This window comes from Nyctereutes procyonoides, unplaced genomic scaffold, assembly GCF_905146905.1.
Source record: "Nyctereutes procyonoides isolate TBG_1078 unplaced genomic scaffold, NYPRO_anot_genome, whole genome shotgun sequence".
NCBI lineage: Eukaryota > Metazoa > Chordata > Mammalia > Carnivora > Canidae > Nyctereutes > Nyctereutes procyonoides.
In genome coordinates, this window is record NW_026575132.1 from 7163101 (window position 1) to 7184280 (window position 21180).

General features: G+C 35.5%; 1 protein-coding gene across 1 annotated transcript; it reads left to right on the forward strand.

Moving 5' to 3' along the window:
- The first annotated feature begins 448 nt into the window (after positions 1-448).
- Positions 449-11395, forward strand: MARS2 (methionyl-tRNA synthetase 2, mitochondrial). Its single transcript, XM_055345488.1, has one exon. The coding sequence runs from the start codon at positions 459-461 to the stop codon at positions 2298-2300; it is 1842 nt and encodes a 613-aa protein (XP_055201463.1). The 5' UTR covers positions 449-458; the 3' UTR covers positions 2301-11395.
- Positions 11396-21180: the final 9785 nt, after the last annotated feature.

The window sequence follows — 21180 nt, forward strand, 5'->3', positions numbered from 1 at the left end:
GGCTCTGACTCGACACGTAACACAGGTACCTCCTTCACCGATTCACCAAAAATTGTATTCGGAGAGAACACCTCCCTTACTCGGCCGGTTCTTAGTCTGCCCTCGAGCGCGGTAGGTCATTACTTTTCCTCGCTCCCCCGCCCCCGGATCCACGGCTTCCGACCCCACGCCGACCGGGGCGCCTGCAGAGCGTATCCCCGCCTCACCCCTCACCCCAGTCGGCCGACGGAGGAAAACACAGACACAAATCCTCACCCCAAAGCAGGGCGCAAAGGGCGCTGCGGAAGCCTCGGCGGCACTCCCGGCCTCTCCCGCCCGCGGCGCTCCCCCCCCCCCCCCCCCCGAGCGCTCCGAGACGCTCCCGCCCGCGCCCGCGCCCGCGCCCGCGCGCACACGCCGAACGCCCCGCCTCATTGGCTGGCCCGCCGACCGGAAGCGGCCGCGCGCCCCGGCTGCGCATGCGCCCCTCACACGTGCGCCCCGCACGCCGCCTCCGCCGCCGCGGCCCCGCCGGCATCATGCTGCGCGTTCGTGCCCTGCGGCTGCTCCGCCGCCGGCGGGCGAGTGGGGTCTCGGTCCCGGGGCCCTCTGGCCCGCGCCACTGCAGCTCGGGCCCTCTCGGTGTGCGCGACGATGCCCCTGGCGCCCGGGCCTTCTTCACGACACCCATTTTCTACGTGAACGCGGCGCCACACATCGGACACCTGTACTCCGCGCTGCTGGCGGACGCCCTGTGCCGCCACCGTCGCCTGCGAGTCCCCAGCGCGGCCGCCACGCGATTCTCCACTGGCACCGACGAGCACGGCTTGAAGATTCAACAGGCAGCGGCCGCCGCGGGCCTGGCCCCCGCCGAGCTTTGCGACCGAGTGTCTGCCCAGTTCCAGCAGCTTTTCCGGGACGCTGGCGTCTCCTCCACCGACTTCGTCCGCACCACCGAGGCCCGGCACCGGGTCGCCGTGCAGCACTTCTGGGGCTTGCTGGAGGCCCGGGGTCTGCTTTACAAGGGGCTCTATGAGGGCTGGTATTGCGCCTCCGAAGAGTGCTTCCTGCCCGAGGCCAAGGTCACCCGGCAGCCGGGCCCGTCGGGGAATGCGTGTCCTGTGTCTCTGGAGAGTGGGCATCCCGTATCCTGGACCAAGGAAGAAAACTACATTTTCAGGCTTTCCCAGTTCCGAGAGCCGCTTCGGCGCTGGCTGCGGGACGACCCGCAGGCAGTCACTCCCGAGCCGTTTCGTCTCGCAGTTCTTCAGTGGCTGGAGGAGGAGCTGCCGGACCTGTCGGTCTCTCGAAGGAGCAGCCACTTGCACTGGGGCATTCCCGTGCCCGGGGACGATTCGCAGACCATCTACGTGTGGCTGGATGCCCTGGTCAACTACCTTACCGTAATTGGCTACCCGAACGCGGAGTTCAGAGCTTGGTGGCCAGCCACCTCTCATATCATAGGCAAGGACATTCTCAAATTCCATGCTATCTATTGGCCTGCGCTCCTCTTAGGCGCCGGCATGAGCCCACCTCATCGCATCTACGTCCACTCCCACTGGACGGTCTGTGGCCAAAAGATGTCCAAAAGCTTGGGTAACGTGGTGGATCCCAGGACTTGCCTCGATCGCTATACTGTGGATGGCTTCCGATACTTTCTTCTTCGGCAGGGCGTCCCCAACTGGGACTGTGATTACTATGATGAAAAGGTGGTTAAATTGCTAGATTCAGAGCTGGCAGATGCTCTGGGAGGCCTCCTGAATCGTTGCACTGCCAACAGAATAAATCCTTCCGGGACCTACCCGGTTTTCTGCGCCAACTGCTTTCCCCCTGCGCCAGGGGTGGCGGGGCCATCGGCTCGCGCTCAGGCTGAGGACTACGCCTTGGTGAACGCAGTGGCCACCTTGCCCAGGCAGGTAGCCGAGCATTACGATAACTTTCAGATCTATAAGGCTCTGGAGGCCGTGTCCAGCTGTGTCCGGCAAACTAACGGCTTTGTCCAAAGGCACGCACCATGGAAGTTGAGCTGGGAGAGTCCAGTGGATGCCCCCTGGCTGGGTACCGTGCTTCATGTGGCCTTGGAATGTTTACGAGTCTTTGGAACTTTGCTCCAGCCTGTCACCCCAAGCCTAGCTGACAAGCTGCTATCCAGGTTGGGAGTCTCTGCCACAGAGAGGGGCCTTGGAGAGCTCTTTTTCTTGCCTCGATTCTTTGGATATCCATGTCCTTTTGAAGGGAGGAGGCTGGGACCTGAAACTGGGCTTTTGTTTCCAAGACTAGACCAGTCCAGGGCCTGGCTAGTAAAAGCCCATCGGACCTAGAAACTTAGTTCTTAATTGGCTTGTGATAAAAAAGCAAATGTGTTTCTTATTTTGCATTTTCAGGAAAGTTATACTAATGTTTCCTAAAGTGTTGCATCATATGAGCACATAAACCATGTCCCTGTGAAAAGAGGTTTGTCACCTTTCAGGTGCCTACCCCCCTACTCTTCAGTTTTCTGTACCCATTAACCACTATCCTTTGCACACCAATGTCTCTAAGATGTCTCCAAGGTAAAGATGGGGAAGAGACAACTTTGCTGATACTATTCCTTCTCATTGTGCCTCCTTCCAAGCCACAGTTAATGTTATTTGCCCAGACTACCTCTTATGGCTTTTCATTGGCCTGGCCTCTGCTGGGCAAGTTAGTGGAGAGTGGGGGTTGGAGGCTCCCCTACCTCAGCTTTTACAGAGTACAATTGTACAGAGTACAATTTTGTTATGTATATTGGGTTTCCTATTAAAAAGAGATTTTTTTTTATTAAACCTTTAAAAGCCATTGTCCTCAACTAGATGGTTTTTGCCCATGTTCGTATTTTCAGTTCTTAAAACTGTAACTCTGTACTTTGTTAATAGTCTAATAGTTGTGCTTTTTAACATTATACGTCAACCAGTAGATGGCTCTAAAGTCTCAAATAATTACTTGACAATGACCTTTCAGAATATTTAGAATAAATCAGTTTTCTGCTTTCTAATTATGCAGAATTTAAATTTAGAGAAAAATTTTTATTGCTTTTCTTAAAATAAGGGATAACTGTAGCCACTGCAGTTTCACACAAAGCAATAAAAAGATCACTACTGAAAAAGGACATATCCTTTATTAATATTTAGTAATCTAATAAGTAAACTTACCAAATTTGTTTGGACCATCTGTGATAAATTATAAAGCTCTCGAGGTAGTTGGCATGTTAAAAATTTTAAACTTTAGTAACATTAAGTTTACACATACGACTTAAGAAATCTGTAAATAGTTCAGAGTGGTTATATTTTTTTTATTTCTTAGTTATAATTATGTCACCACATACAGAATTTACTTTTTATAATTTCTTTTGGTCAATCAGAATCTATGATACAAGACAGACATTGTGTGAATAGTTATAAATGTTAATACATTTACTTTCAAGTACTTTTTACTTTTTTTTTTTTTTTTTGCTTTCTTAAGTTATTAAAGTTTAAAAGTTTTTGAGTACCTTATTTAGATCTGTTCTGTTGAATTTGTTGAAGGTGATGGTGAAGGGAGGAAATGATCAATGCTCCAGGAATCTCAAACTGGATTTAGGGATCTCTCCAAGGCTCCATGAGAGAACATCACAGAGAGATGTTACGGTATCAATTTATACAATGACTACAACACAATAAGCCAGCATTATATGTCATAGGTAATTGGACAGGTAGGCCAGAGTTTAAAAGGAGAACTTGCCTTGAAATATCCACTTTAAGCATGGTAGCTAGCAGAGAGGGCTTATTATGAGGTAAACTATTGTGCTGGTAGTTCCCCCATATTTATTCTAGGTGCTACTATTCAGCTCCAGTTTCTTTTCATTAATCAATGTGGTGAGAGCACAACCACACTGTTGCTTGGAAACACTGCTTGGGAACATTGCTTAGGAAAGAATCCTTGAAGGCATTCTAAAGGGGAAGGACCATTTCAACAAATGTTCCTTCAGACCTTCCTTATTCTTCATAATGGAATCCTGGGCTTTCCACATGACATATTCTAGTTATCTGCTGGGATTAGTAGGGCTGATTACTTAGGCCTAGAAGGGAGAATAGTATCTGCTAGGGCTGGATAGAGCAGAGTGGTGAAAGAGATGAGATGTGTTTACGCGAATGAACAAAAACAGACTTGGAAAACCAGTGGAATGATAATAACCTCTGCCTTTGAAGTGCTCTTATAGCAGTCTTACTGAACTTATCATGAAAGGAGAGACACTCTTCCACTTGAATGTTCTTTCCTATGGTCTAGTGCTGGTCAATACACTGGACCTTGGCTTGCTGGGTGTAATGGAGTATCTTTGTGCAGACTGTCATTTGTACAGACATTTACCTGGCTACCAGAATATTTATGTTACCCAAGGGCACAAGAAAATAGAAGTATCAAAGAGGACAGGGCATAATTAACATAAAAGACCAGATACTTTGAAGTGAGGAAGTGTGGATCTGAGTTACTCAGTAGAAGGTGAACCAGTTGGATTCACTGTTGGAGGCAGGAGAGGTAAAGCAAATAACCTTTGGCTACTTAGTTGATATGTTCAATTTGATCCAGCAGTTTAGGAATGGCAAGTGGAGGATAGATGAAACTTAAAACTGGAGTACATGTGCTTCTCAGAGAGGACATATTGTGGATCCTTTGACAGAAAGGTTAAGTGTCTGCCTTTGGCTCAGGTTGTGATCCCAGGGTCCTGGGATCGAGTCCTGCATGGGGTTCCCTGCTCCATGGGGAGCCTGCTTCTCCCTCTGTCTCTACCTCTCTCTCTCTCCCCCTGTCTCTTTAATGAATAAATATTTTAAAAAAAAAGAATAGCTATTGAGAATTTTAGCCATACTTAGACTGTCAAAGTAAGGTGAGACAGAAGTACAGAAGTTCTGTCCTTGGCTATTAATTGAATTTCACCATTTGGTTGATAGCACAGATTACTCACCATAGATTATTTAAAGTCTACAGCTCCTCACTTAACAGGAAGGTATGAGATGTCAGGATGTTTCAGGAAACCAAGTGCACCATCTACAAGAAGAAAATTATAGCTCCAAGGAAAGGTGAGCCCTGTCTTCAAGTCATGAAGGATTTTTGGATGAAACATCTGCAGAGGACCTGGAAGACTCACTGGGTAAGCCGGAGGGACAGCTCTAGGAATAACTGAAGTGGATGATGCCACCTTTCTTAGTGTACAGTATGGAGAAAATGGTACTGTTCTCCTTATATACCATTCCTAAGGCCATGCCTTGTGCATGTACTCTTCATTAGTTGACAGTCACTGGTTTGTGGGATTTAAGATGAAGATGAGCCTTCAAAAATTAGTTTATGATTGACTGTTAAAGATTAGAATTTGTTCTTAGTAGAGTCCATAAAAATATGACCAATTACACATTTTTTCTTGATTAAAATATTTTAAAAAGTGTAATAACTTTTAGTTTAGAAAACATTAAGATAATTTCAGTAATTTGGCTTCCTTTGAACTAGCCTAGAAGAATCTTTTGGTTAAAAATTATAAATACTAAAAATATAAAGTTAATAAGAATGTTATACACTTTGGGTTAAATCACTAAAACAGTACAAATAGAATGTGTTTCTTTCAAGCCAGATAAAAAGAAATGTTAAAACTCAATCCAACATAAGACAGGAAGGAGAAAAAAGGGCAAAGAAAAATGAAAAATATGGTCAAAGAAAACCTATAATAAGACAGTATAATTACAAATATTTCAGAATTGTAATAAACATAGAATGAACCTTCTGTCAAAAGACAGCAATGTTCATGCTTAGTTTTTTAATGTTTAAATTAAATAGTTATATGTACTTAGAAGGTATATACTTAGAAAATGAGACATGAAGAAACAACAGGCATGTAAATAAACCAAAAGAAAGCTGGTATTGTAATATTAGTAGACAGTCTATACTGAGGGAAAACCATTACTAAAGATAAAGCGAGACTTAATATAAAAGGAGTAATGCACCAACAGGTTATAACACTTAGGAACTTGTATGATCTAACAACATATTCTCAAAAGGTATAAAAGGGTAAAATTGAAAATAACAAGAAATGTTCAAGTCTGCAAAAAAATGAAATCGCCATTCATGAGTTCAGAGAAACCAGGCAATGAGAAAGTAAAAACTTACACTAGATGTTAGTACTTCAGTCTGTACTGCTTACTACCAAGTGTATCACTGATTACTGTTAAGTGTAGAAAAAAATAAAAATCTTATCGCAGGTATGGTTTTATGACTGTAAAACTTTGACTTTTTCCAAATATGCCTCTGTGAAAACAACTTGCTTTTTAAATAGAAATGCCAGCAAATATACCTATTCAGTAAATCTTCTCTCTTTGGATTATTAAAAGGGGAGAAGCCCATGATCATTTTGCCAGATTTTTTCATTGTTCAGTAATAAAGATGAAGGGAGAGAACCAGTGGTTCTATGTTCCTTGATTGTGTTCTCTCATCTTTTCCCATCAACTCTGAAATATTTTTCTTTCTCTCCTTAGCTGATGAGAAGTTGGGGCACAGGAGATTAGGTAATTTGGCTAAGGTTATAGCTTGTAAAACAGAAGAGCCTAGACTCAGACTTGATGCCAGAGCTGCAGCACTAACACCACAATCCATCTCACTGAGTATATACTAAGGGCACTGTATTATGGGGTTAGAGGAAGCAATATAATCAGAACCAAAGATCTGAAGACCTAAAGTCTAAGTAAGAACCCTTAATTGGAATAGAGCAATGAGTGTTTCAAAATGAGGAATTATTCTTGATTGCTAGATTATGAAATAGATGAGTGCCAAAACAGAAATTAAAAAAAAATACACCTTTATCATGAAATATGTTATATTTCTCATTTGCTTTCAGTAGTTTCCTTTATATCCTAAGCCTACTTATGTGTGCTGGTATAAATTGTTAAAATTTTAATAACTCTATAGTCTCTCTTTCTTTTTCCTTAAGATTACTTTATTTCAGAGCACTGTTCCAAATTCTTGAATCCAAAAATTCTCCTCTAAAGGGAAGTATACTATTGTAAATTTCTGAATCTAAGTATTTTGAAAATACTATTTTACTAATAATGTAAGTACACATTAATCTCTAAACATGAAAACATATCAATATTCAAGTTTTATTTCAATTGACTATTATAGTAACAAAGCCAGAGAATTTTATTAGAGCTCACAAACACTGAAACTTTTTCATTTCATACATACAGTTTTAGTTTTAATACAAATGAACTTACGAAAAGACTCATCTATTTAACAATTTTAAGTTCTATGAATTTACTGAACATTTATTACTGTATTCTTACAACGTGTTTCCTAATAAGCCTGCAGAAACCAGATTAAATGCCCTTTGACTCTAGTTATTACCAAAGCCAAGTATCACCCCATTAGCTAATGGGCCACCTACTGAATAATTCCTGGTTAGTTATCTCATACACAAGTCAAGGCATGTTCTAATTCCCCCTAATTAGAGATTTTATTAGGAACTGCACAAAATGTCATATTTTACATTTTTAATGAAATGTAGGTATTAGGTTGGACATGGGCTACACCTTGAAGAAATGTGATAAAACCTATGTTTAATATAGGTCTCTAAGCTATCATTTAAATTGTATTTTTAAAAATGTATAAAAAAGTATTAAAATCCTTGCTAACTTGGGAGCCAAGAACACCTCCATCTTTTTTTTTTTTTTTTTTTTAAATAATTTCTTCAGAATTAGGTTTAAATCCAAGTTACAACGTCCCAAGTTAGCAAGGCACGATGGGTGCCTTTTTGGTATTTTTTGCATGTAGAATATGACTTGTTAATATAATCACACTGGTGTGTTATAAAAAATATATAGCATTTTTTAGGTTGTCTTTAAAAAATTACTTACTAAAGCAGTTTACAAAGGCTTTCACATTAAGCAAAGAATCTTCAATCCTGAATTTACTGCATTAACTTTTTATATTTAAATTTCTATAAAACTTATTTGCTGGAAACTCCCTACATTTTTAAAAAGTAAACCTTTTATTCCTCAGTTCAGTTTCATTTTATAACTCATCCCTGGAATGTAACTAAATAAAAATCAAGTAACAACGTATAAGAAGCCCATTTTGGTATTATAGAGAAGACTTTAAGCACAGAAATGAATTATTGATAATATGTATGGTTCATTGCACGAAAACTGATGGTTAGATTTTCACACCATTTAAAATATGCAAGGAGTATTTTTTGCTAAATATTAAGGAAAAAATTGTTTATGTTTGTTATGACATTGTCTAACCTAGCTTTAAAAAATAATTATTAGTTAATCCTCAAACTAGAAAGATTTTTATTTAAATGTTGCCCACATAAAAATCAGCCTCTAGAAGGTAGTTAATTCATAACATTTTAAGTAAAATATTTTTGGATGTAACTGATGTCATAAAATTAGTTTTCTGTCCTAAGGAGAATATATGGGACTTCTTCCTTTTTCCATAATCTATGGAGACCATCTAAAAGTAGAGCTATCCATTCTGGGGCACAAAACCCAATATAAATGTATAACTAACTGTGTATAGCTAAGTGTAAAAATTAGGAAATCAACCTGATTTCAGAAAAGCAAAGGAAAAGTAGCGAAAACTTACTGCCTAACATCAAGAGTGGTGAGAAGGAGACTACCAAGGTCAACCAAGTTATCAAAACCCATCATTGGTAAGTCTGTAGAGGTAGCTGTTTGAAATATTCATATGTGAAGGTAGGTTAAGTTTGAGCTCAAGAGTTTTAAATAATTCTCTAAAGATAGACACACAGGGCACAGGCATGAAAATCTAACTGGTAAACATAGGATTGTTGAATTTATTTTCATTTTTCCTTTGTCACAGACATTAGGATGTATGTGTTATTTTAATTGAAAACTGTTCTCACAAACAGTTGTATATAGCCTAAATAAAATAATCCTAAGGTTAACCTTAATGGCCAGCATTTGGATAGTACAGGAATAATTTACTTTATATTAGTATCTTTTAAAAATAATTTGCATAATCGGATACTAATAAAGATTTTAGAAAGTTTCTTTTATGTGTTGCTAAAAATATTTAAGTGGATATATTATATAATTTGCTTTGCTTTGGTACCAAAGTTAGACATGTTAAAAACAAAGATCTTAAATATGATTAGCAAGAAACACACTGAAATTATTAAAACCATCTCAAATTATTGATGTATACTTTAAAATTATTATCTTTTAGATGTTTTCTCCAAAACATCAAAGGAAAAAAATGCTTTTTTGGTAATATTTTTGTGTTGATTAAGCATTTCCTTTATATATTATCATTGGTCATTTCAGAATCTATGAGGCTAAAGATGAGGGTTTAGTCTCCATATCTCTGTCCATTTTGATATCCTAACTTGCAGCAAAAAAAGGACCTTGGTAGTTAAAAGCTAGAACATTTACCTCTTAAAACCTATTACAGCTGTTTTTGCTATTATTGGTATCTTAAGTTCCCTATAAAATAAGAGCCAGATATCACAATTTAAGCATAACAGTTTTGGGGGTTTGTTGTTGTTGTATATTAATGACTTTCATATTATCTCCATTTTTCTGTAATTTATATCTGGAGAGAAAAATAAAGTAGTCCCATCTTTATAGAGTTGAATTAATGTACTGTGAAAGTGCATCATGACCTTTTGGTAAAGTGTAAAATTGCCTAAAATAAATTAGCTAAGAAAAACACTTCAAATAGAAATCTTACTCTGAAGGAAAATGCAGTTACTCTTGGATTCTTGAAACTTACAAAAGTTTTAGAAAAAATAATGCCTTGGTATATACCAAATAAGCCTGAATATCAAATATGGGATTAAAATGAAAATGCCAGACAAGTGGAGTATTAAATAGAATGTTTCATGATATTTTTGCCTACGGCTCTAATTATAGAATACTAGACGTTAACACATAGCATGTTACTTTCATAATAAAGGTAGCAAAATAAAATATTCTCAATAGCTGGAGTGGTCTTAGGATGTGCCAGAATAATTTATATAACTATGTTATTACATTTTATTTCTCTACATAGATATTTTAGCCCAGAAACATTTTGGCAATATACCCAAAAAGAAGATACATCAATGGACAATTCATTATTCTTTATGAGGCAAGATAAAAAAAATTAATTTATAATTGGGTTATCTTCCTAATGTTATAGAAGGTTTTAATATATAATTCTTACTCTTTTCAACAGAAGTGCAAACTAGCTTTAGGTTTTATAATAGACATGAAATCAAAATAGCAAAAAAAATAAGACTCTTTTCTAGTATTGTGCAAATTTCAATAAATGCTAGATAAAATTACATGTAGTCAGTTTAAATGTTGCTTATTTATCTTACTTTTAATTGTTTTATTATTAATCCAGGCTTGTATATAAGGAATATAATGTTTTACAGAAGAAAGTTGGGACATACATTAAGCAGGCAGCATTTAAAGAAAAGTTGGCATGGCCATTTTTAAATTTTAACCAAGTGTTGCATTTCTTAATCATAAAAAACTTATGTAAGAGTAGCCATAGCGTCTTTGTATTTAAAAGGTGAAATACAATGTTATGGGTTAAGTTCATTCAAAGTTAACGTTTTGAAAGCCTAGAAAGCTCACAAGCTAAGACCTGAATGAAAAGATAAACAGGAATAACGATATTGTCACAGTGTTAAAGGAAAAAAATATGTATTGAATCTGACATGATATATGCAACGAATGCTTATAGCCCTTGCTGAGATGCTATAAGAACCCTTACACTTTTGGTGTGAATGACAAAAGAGGGTCAGAATAGATACAGAGATCTATTTAAGCACGTTTAAGAACAGTGTCTACTCTGGTCGTAGTAACTGGTATAAAATAAACAGTCATAATATGACAATTCCAGATATTATATATATAAATGATCTTTACATGTATTAATATGTCAAAATTTCTAATGTAAATCTAAAGTTTGTTTTATAAAAAAGTATTTTATGTAAGTAAAGTATATACAAACTTAAATACAGCAAAGCCAAAATGATGTGGAAGCTAGAATCCCATTATCTCCCCAGAAAGATAGTGTTTTTTAAAATTTGCTATATTACAACAAACGGCCTGTTGCTATGTATATTCTGTATATGCCGTGGTTATGTCTACAAATAATGAAACATCTGGAATAAATCTGAAAAATCCAAACACCAAAAATGTTTTTAAGTGCTTATTTACATTATCATGTTCATAAGATAGCCAGATAATGACAAAATTTTTCAAACTTTCTCAAGGTTATTTGTTGCTTTATAGAGTTATGACCTTTGTTCTCTTTGTTACAAGTTAGAAGTGTGTTATTTAAATGTGTGTGAAATTAATAAAGGAAACCATGATTTTTATCCTGCACCTCCAATGTTCTGGCTACTAAGATTTCTTTAATGCGCTTAAAAAAGCTAAATCATCTTACATTAGGCACATCCAAACCCCTCATATTTGTTACCAGACTGCACGTGGGGCCAGTTGTTTTCTATTATTGGATAAAATAGTTATCTAAGACTCTACTTAACAGAATCAGTAGAGGAAGATGGAGTAAGAATTGAATCCTCTGCTCTGAAATCTTTTCTAGGATGAAAGTGGGCTTCGAGAATATCGAGGTTTCAAACCTACAGATGGAGGCTGAGAAAAGCTTCTTCTCACAGAATATAACCTTGGTTCCTATTAAGAGATTTAAAGAAAATTAGGGTTTTAATGCATTTTAAATGGCTCTTATTTTATAATTAAGGGAAAGTTTTAGAAAATATTATTAACTGGGCCTCTATTCTGAGGAGAGGTGTGCTTTAGGAAATTCCCACTATAAATAGTGGGCTACCTTAAAACCTGTTGTATTCTTGGGCTATAACAAAGACTAACTACAAAGGGTCTGAGAATGGCCATATGTAATGGTATTTCTAAATTATTAGGTTATACTTTGTCATCCCTGAACTTTGGTAAAGATATGTTTCAAAGAGATTTATGTACTTAGTAATATATAAAATTAGTCAGATTTTATGATTGAGATAGCAACTATCCAGAGAAAATTGGAATTATTAAGCTTTCATATTAATAATACTATTTTGTCCTGTTAAGTAAAACATCCAATGAATAGACTCTGTGTTCCAACAGATGATTTTTATTTGATCCATTGCTGAGCATAACGATAGAAGATACTGCTTTGCTCAAGGTAGTTAAGAATAGGAAACTTTCAGCTAAGATGTTTTTATAATGAGTAAATGTCTACTTCAGAGCCTCAGAGTTTAGCCAAATTCATTTGCCTAAAAATCTCTTTTGTTCTATCTGCTTTAAATTGTCTGTGTCTGAATGTTGTGATTTGAGAAGAATGCATTAATCAAGCTTGAGTTTATCTAATAAAGCTGATTAAAACTTTAGAAGTAGTATGAAGGCTAAATCAGTTGCCCAGCCTGAATCTGACTACAGAAATTTAATGCCAGTGTTCAAATACTTCTTCTAAAAACTTAAAAAGCAACTTACATAGTTAGGGGAGATGAACTAAAACTTCTAAGATAAAAGGTAAAATTTCTCTAAAGAGGCATGGTTGATTATATATTGTGCTTTCTGTGACATGGGCACAGATGTCACTCCACTGACCTAGCAAGACTCGGAGCATGTCTCCTAACAATGTAACAACTTGCCAATGCTATAGAATAGGTTAATTATCAGGATTAAGTCATAAAAACAATAGGTAATTTTATGGCGTATCAAACCTAAATGCTTCTAAGGTTAAAAGTGTTTTTAAATTGTGGGGTTACACAGAGTTTATTCACATCACTTCAGGATAATTTGGGAAGGTACAAAATAATCTAACCAGAAAAGAAACATAAGATATAAGTTAAAAATAGTTAACAAAAACAGTGTTTGAGAAAATTCACTCCAGTGACATTACACTCCACTCCAGTGGCTGTATGTAACCATAGGCACTGTTAAAACTTTTAAGCTAAGGAGACTTTACTAGGCAGTTATGATAATTATGCATTTATCTTAGAATCACACATTTTATCAGTATAAATAGTGGCATGAGTTTGGCCTCTGTATTAGGATGTAAAAAAAGAAAACTAGAATAGCCCTTTCTCAAAATAGCAAACAATACATGGAGGGTCTGTACAAAGACTGATAAATGCCTATACTGCAGTTACTAGCAAGAAGAATGGAAAGAAGAAGAAAAGCAGCGAAAGGTTTGTTTTTGTTGGTGGGCTTTATGCTTCCAATAATACATGGAAATGTGTGATGTTCTCAAAATATAGAATAAATGGCACCACCTCTAGGTATCTGTTGATATCAGAGGGTTTTAAGTTTTCAGAGATAACTTGAAAGGCCCTTCTCATCTTGTATTTCCCAGAATACTGAAGTACACAGCACTTTTTTTTTTACTTATGATAGTCACAGAGAGAGAGAGAGGCAGACACAGGCAGAGGGAGAAGCAGGCTCCATGCACCGGGAGCCCGATGTGGGATTTGATCCCGGGTCTCCAGTATCGCGCCCCGGGCCAAAGACAGGCGCCAAACCGCTGCGCCACCCAGGGATCCCTACACAGCACTTTTAAAGAACATTTCTGATTAACAGTCTAAAAAATTAAATTCTGTTCCCACTGTTTTGGTTAAGGAAATTGTTCATACTTCAGTTACTAGCTAAAAGCATGATTAAACAGTTTCATGTTTATCATAATTTACTTTAGAATTGAAATATTTTCTGATCCTGAGTCCCAGATGCTTAAGGGATTAGAATAGACATTTTGTGTCTAAGATGTAATTTGTATATAATTTTAGTGGTTCAACAAAAAGTGGTCCATAACTCTTGTATTGGACAAAAATGATCTCCGAAAAGTTTTGTGTTCTTTAAGGATCTTCTCCTTCTCCTCTCAGCTCCTCTACTCTCTAGAAATTACTTGCCTCCCTACTGGTGAAATTTATTAGTAATCAAAAGTCTGGCTTCTGCCACTTAATAGGAATGTCATTTTGGGCAATTATTCTTTCTAAGCCTCACTTCTCTTATAAAAAGTTGCCTGATTATTTCTCATATATATTAAGTGGGCAAAATGAGATAATATGTATGAAGAGTTTGTAGATTTTAACGTGCTATAAAAATGAGGTGTTATTTCTTGCTCTGAAATAATACAGTAAGCAAAAATGTGATAATTGAAGCAAGACTTTATAGCAAATTATCGACAGTTAATACAATTTTTATAAGGAATATTATCATGGACTTTAATCATTGAAGACAATGATCAAATCAAAGCTTTTCTTGAGAACTACTTAGTTATTATATAGCAAATTTAGTTACAAGGTTAAATTACCAATGTTTTAAAACTAATACCTTAATATAGTAATCCACAGTTGTAGACTTTTTAGTTTTCAAGTTAATATGATTCTGTGATTTCATGTTTATAGCGTAGGGAAATAGGCTTAGACCTAAACACAATTCAATTTATATGTATATCAAAGTTTCAGTGGCTAAACCAGAAATAAAGCTTCAAGGAATAAAGTAATAGAGGAATTCAGGCCTATCCCTTAAAGTTTAATCCCTTAAAGTTTAAACCCTTTCAGACTATACTTTTTGATCCCAATTTAATGTTACATTCATTTTGTAAAATATTAATAGTGTTACCAACATTTCAATTTCTCGTGGACAGTGTAGGTTTATGCCTTTATTAGAATTTTATTTTTGAAAAACAGTCTGAATAGAATGATTTTATAGGTCTATTTATATGATGAACTTCTTTATTAGTTAATAAGTGCATATTTCAAATATTATATCATTTTAATTATTTTTAGTGCCCCCTTTCACTCTCAGGTATCCTGATTTAATGATGAATATATCATTCCTGCATATAGTAAAAACCTGGAGCAAAGATTAGAAGATCGAGAACTTTCTGACTTCTACAAAGAGCAGAAGTGAAAGCAGAACTTCGTATGATTGCTAAGATGTCAGAGGACCTTGCGCATAGGTAAACACCCTTGATTTCTATAAAGGTAATCAAATCAAGTCTGTCTGCTGCCCATCATTGAAGTTAGGAGTGAGATTCAAGAGGAAATAAGTGCTGGAGAACAAGACTCCTTATTCTGATTCCAAATAATCGTATTTCAGAAAAGGTTAGGCTAATATTCATACTGGGAGTTGGCAAATCTCTGAGTATGTATTTATTTCGGAGAAAAAAATGTAGTTACATTCTTATACATGACCCTATTCAGACAGACCCTAATTATAAGTTTGTCTTATTATAATAGAATGAGCTGTACTTTATTAACTATAGAGACAAGATTCTTTTGAAACTGCATGACCTGAGATTAAAGCATGTCAGTGAAAACTATATTGTTGGTTACTTTTACCTACAGAGTATGAATATATTTAATTTGAAAAATGTTTAATAAAGACCAAGTAGATGATTTATTTGAAGAAATGATCTTTAGAATGAATTTTAGATATTTTCCCAAATAATTTATCATTTAGAAGAAAATAGGAAAGCTGAATTTTTGTATTGGGTATACAACATTTAAGCAAAGGTGACAGTGATTTAGACAGTAGTTTTCAAGAAGCAAGTGATTAAATAAATGAGTTGTATAGTGTTAGGTTTATATCCTAAATCAGAGAATCTTTAAAGTAAGTTTTTAACTTCAAAAATACCAATCTGTTAAGTGCAATACAGAATGTCTGTATTTCATAATAATTGTACCTCTGAAATCCTTTGAGGAAACAGGATAGCCTTTTTGAAATCAAGAATAAGACACAGATGTACAAAAAAGAGGTGTACTAGCTAAAATATTCTCTCTAGTTGTATCTGCTCTTTAGCAATTAGACACAGAAGTAACTCTCTGCCTGATTATCATCTTTTAAAATTTCCTTTTATAATAATTGTAATATATAAAGCAAAAGAAACTGAAGATTAAAAGGATATAACATTTCATGTTAAGCAAAAGCTATCTTGATTTTCTCTTTTTTCATACTTCCAAAATGCTCAGTTATTGGAAATCACTGTGAGAAAAATGGAGCTTTAAGATTACCAATAAGCTCAGAAATGAAAGAAGGAAAAAGCTGTGAAAACCAAGGATGACACTCTCTTAAGCATGAACTAGCTGCTTTTAAGCTGGATTCCTTAAGTCAAAACCTCTTTCCCCACATTGCCTGATTTTTTCTTTCACGTTAGATTATACTGTTAGAAATTCTACCACATTGGACTGTTTGGTTTAATGGGAATTCTCTTTTATCCTGTTCTTAGGCAAGTTGAGGCAAGGAAAGATCCTTTTTTTCTCTCTTGCTTTTATTTCCAAAATCTGGAACTCAAGTTAGTATTATTAGATTTTGTATTTAGCCCAGTGTAGATCTTTTGTAGGAATATCCTGTGAATTTCAACATCATTAAATATGGTTGGAATGGGGCAAACTCTCCAAAATTAAGTATACTTGATTGTATTTCTTTTCTTTTAGAGCCACATTTGAAAATGAAACCAGAGATGACTGCATAATGACTACACAGTAAATACCTTTAAACCCTATTATTTTAAGTCCAAGAAAGTTAATTGAATTGGGTAGCTAAGAAAAGAATCAGGGTCTCTAAAAATTTGGAGAAATTCTATTCAAAATAGAAAGTAGAAGTACCTCAGAATGCTAATAGCCAGAATGGGGAAAAACCAGATGGAGGTCTTTCTCATTGTTAGCACACTTTTGTTATTGTTGTTGTATTTTAATTGATTCAAACAAGAAGGAAATGGTAGTCAGAAAACAAGTTAGAAAGTAGATATTGAGATGAATAGACAGGGGATTCTTTCCAAATTGAAAGAGGACAACTAGTAGGCTTAAGGGAATTCATGGGACATGAAGAGTAACAGTTTTGATTTTTAGCTTGGAATTTTCAAAAAAGAACTTTTTATAGTACTGAAACCTATTATTGACAAAGATTTAGAGAAAATGCCGCATAACTCTTGCTAATGGTAAGGGGAAGAAAATAAATCTTAAAAACTTTTGAGACATTTATTTTGAAGCTTAGATTTTAGAGCAGAAACTTGACTCTCCTTATAAAACAAAATAGCAAGAGAAAAAAAATTACCATCTTCTCAAAAGGTTACTTTCCCCAAGAAATAAAAATTCTCTTAGGTATATTTTATCCTTTCTACTCCTTGAAGGAAGAAATGAGGAAACTATAAGTCTAATCAAAGGACATTCTTTTTAGAAATTCTCTCTTTAGGTCTGGAGGTATACCGGAATCTTGTAGGTATATCTCAAAGTACCGTGAGGATCTAGAACTCCCAAATTTTCTCTGATGTGGAATAAACACCAATAAATAAGAGGGTTGAAGTGAGGGAAAAAACTCTTAGTAGGGAAGGAAGGGGAGTGATTTAGTTCCTAGTAGATCGAGAGGCAGCTCCTCAAATCCTTGTTTTCCAAAGGAAAGAAGTACATCAAGACATTTATGACTCATCTTTAGAGAAATACTAAATGACATTTACTCATGGGGTACATACCTTGACAGAAGTGCAAAACTGAGGTTAACAAATACTAACTTCATTAAGAAAATTATGTACCAAAATATTAGTAAAAAGTATTGGCTTCTTTTTACTAAGAAATAATATCAAATGTGGAAAACTGACAAATCAGTGGATGGAAAAATTTTTAATTACATGTCTTAAAAATATGTCAGATGTCAACATGGTATTACTCACTAGCTTAAATAAAATTTTTAATCACTATTCATGTTCAGTCTGGCTTGGTACTATCTTAGTTGATACTATTTTAAGCAGCATACCTAAAAAGAATGGTAAGACTAGAAAACCCTAATCTAATTTAAAATTGATGTCTGCTATTTTATTTTGCAGATCCTGACAGGTCAGAAAGTAGGTATCAAGATAACCGTATATAGAAAACTGAAGAAGGATTCTATCAAGTGGAAAGGCCAAAAATGATAATGTGTTTTGAATGGCACTTGATTTCTGAGACTAATCATGAGAATGCAGGAAATATTAAAAACTTTATGAAATACATAAAGCAAAGAGACAAAAACACATATAGCAGGTCCAACAAATAGCAATAACTGTAGCTGGCTAGTCAGAGTGGTACTCAACGTGGAAGGACAGAGCTGATGGTATATTTTTGGGAATTTATGCACAGGAATGAAAACACTGAAGAGAGTTGAAAGAAACAGCACCAATTCTGACGATTATGTCCAGCATTTGGAAAATTTTGCTCCTTTCCCCAGAGGCTTTAGAGTTTTCAGAATACATTTTAGTCAAAGTATAGATCTAGGGGCCAGCAATTTATTATTTTAACAATAGGGCATGTTGAAGCATGATATCAAGTTGGATTGGATGTCCCTGTAAAGTCTTTTCTAGTCCTTTGATTCTATATTTTAATACTATCTAAGCACTACTTCTGGAAAAGATATAAAAATTTTTTATGTATATGACCCCAATTCATTATTTTAGTTAAATATAGCATAAATCCATAAAACACACTCCCTACACCTAGGAGTTATGTATAAATTTGTTTGAAAATATTGTACTGCCATTATTGGCAGAAATGTATAAAGCAGTTTTAGAAACGAAATCATACCTCTTTCCTAAGCTACCTTCTGAAATCAGCTGACAGGAAAGGAAGTTAAGGTAAGGTCTTAGTTTTCCAAGATCCTTTATCTTTTGACATGCTACCATCTTTCTATCTTGATTGTATTAGAGATTTTGGGAAAACAGATTGCAAAGTTACTACTTTCTGATTGGTACATGTACTATTATTTATATTATCCATTTCACTAACACAGTGAATTGCAGATATCTTCAGATTGGCCTTTCAAAATGGGAGCTAGGTAAATAAAAACTTTTCAAATTTATTTATAGAAGATATACTACAAAAAAGAAAAAATAAAATCGGCTTTACTTACTTTTTGTAAGAATCTTTACCCTTTCATTATGTTTTTAGAAGTAACATGTAACATGTCTGGTCTATCAGGCTAGGCCATAAAGAAAGTTGATGACGTTCTCCATATATATAGGTTGACAATAAATTCTTCAGTTTTAATTAGCTTCTCAAAATAAAGTTAAATTCTAAGAAAATGTATATGTATGAATTATATATGTATGTGTATATATAATGTGAAATGTATATAATTTATACATTGCATATATAAATATGTATAGTATATGTGTGTATGCATATAATCTATACAGCTCTGTGGAAGAAACACACTTGGGTATCAATTATTATCAAAATTCCTTATCTAATAATACATCATTAACTTTTATTAACAGTCCAGGATTTGTTTAGCATCATGTTTAACATTTTGAAAATCAAAACAGTAACTTTTTTTGTTCTCAAGGACAGTGCTATTAAAAGATCTCTAACATCAGTGGTTAATGTTTACTTACAGAACAAAAACTTGAAATTTCTTTGTGGGACTTATTTATTTATGTTTCTAAAAACTGAGAATAATTAATGTACATGGGATACTTGTATGCTAGTATATAATCATATAGTCCTGCTCTACTCCTGAAACCACTTGGATGGCAAACATATTCATTATGGTTTCAAAAAAACCACTCTCTTTGACTCACCAGGAAAATCTTTGGGATCTAAGTCCTCTCATTTCTGCTTTGCTGTTCAACATGTAATACGTTTGGGGATGGAAAAGGGGAAAGTAAAGATAGATTTATTAGGGTAATGCCAATATTTATGGATTTTCCTCTTCTTTCCTAAAATTAGGAAGTCAGTAAAAGAACTGCAAATGAATGTACAATGGATTTTTAAATATTATTACAGTAACTTTAGTGATTAAAAATACTTAACCTCTGTTCTGTAACTTTTGAACCGTGGCTTTTCCTTCCCACCTGTTTTCCAATTTTATAATAAGAATTAGCTTTAGAATCAGTTTTCTTTTGTTGTGAGAAATAATTTTGCTTTTTATGAAAATAATTATCTTTTTAAATATTAATAACATCTATAATTGAATATATTGGTAACTATAAGAAGAAAAGTTCAAAAGATTAAAGCATTCAGAGAACACCAAAATACAATGGAGTATCAGTCAGTGTTATGGAATCATGTCAGAGGTGAGCTCTTCTTTTATCAAAATAATTCTAGTAGGTGATCCATATTATATAAATTTGGATATCAAATGGCTTATAGGAAGGCTGCAGTGTTATCACAAATATGAGAGAAAAAGTTTAATGTAGTCAAATTAATCACAAGAAAAAGTAAGAACACTGATCATGTTGAATTGTTTCTAATATTTGGAAAATGTTATAAAAAAAGAAGTATAAACATTACTCAAAGTTTGAAATGCATGGCAGAAGCAGAATTAAATAAGGAGTATCAGTAACAAATAAATAAAAACTTAGACAAAAGCATATTAAATGACAAGAATAGTAAGTAGTGGAATTGAATCATTAAGATCAAATGTACTTATCCTAAAACGCATGAAAGTATTAAAATTCTATTAGAAAGGCCTCTTATAAAAAAAAAGGCCTCTCATCCCAAATATTAAAATAAATAGCAAATACTATTAAACATTACTTCTAAAGGACTGAAAGGAAAAGAAATAACACAAAGCAGAGAATATGAGACACCTCACTATTACCAATGTGGTTATTATTTATGGAATGGATAAAACATGTAGAAAATGTCACTACAGTTAGATTAACACATAAACAAACCAACATGCCACAACTACCTAAACAGTTTTGTAGAACAGCTGAAAAAGCAAATTTCATCAAATTTAGACAGCTTATAATGGAATAAATAAGTTTGGCGAGGTATTAACTAACCCTAAGTGTCACAACGGGCAGCTTCTAGCCGGTTCGTTGAAGCTGGATCTTGGCCACACAAGGATCATTGGACAAGAAATCAGTTGAGCTGGACTAGAGCTGCCCAATTGTCTTAATAATGAATGCTCCACACTGTCTGTTAAGCAAAGAGAAAGAAAATACAGATCAGAAAGACTGAACAGGAAAGAAAAAGAACAAGTTAGGGTAGATAAATATAGGACATTAATGAGCATTTACTAAATATTTGCAGAACATGTACACTAATTAGAGTGTTAAGAAGTGAGACACTAGAGATTAAGGAGGGCTCCAGAACTCAGGAAAGACATGCTTCCTGCTCTCTGAGAGCTTACAATCTAGTTTAGACAATCTCTAATCTAGTGTCACAGTACAATGCTTAGTATATAAAAATAAGGAACAGGTTAACACAGA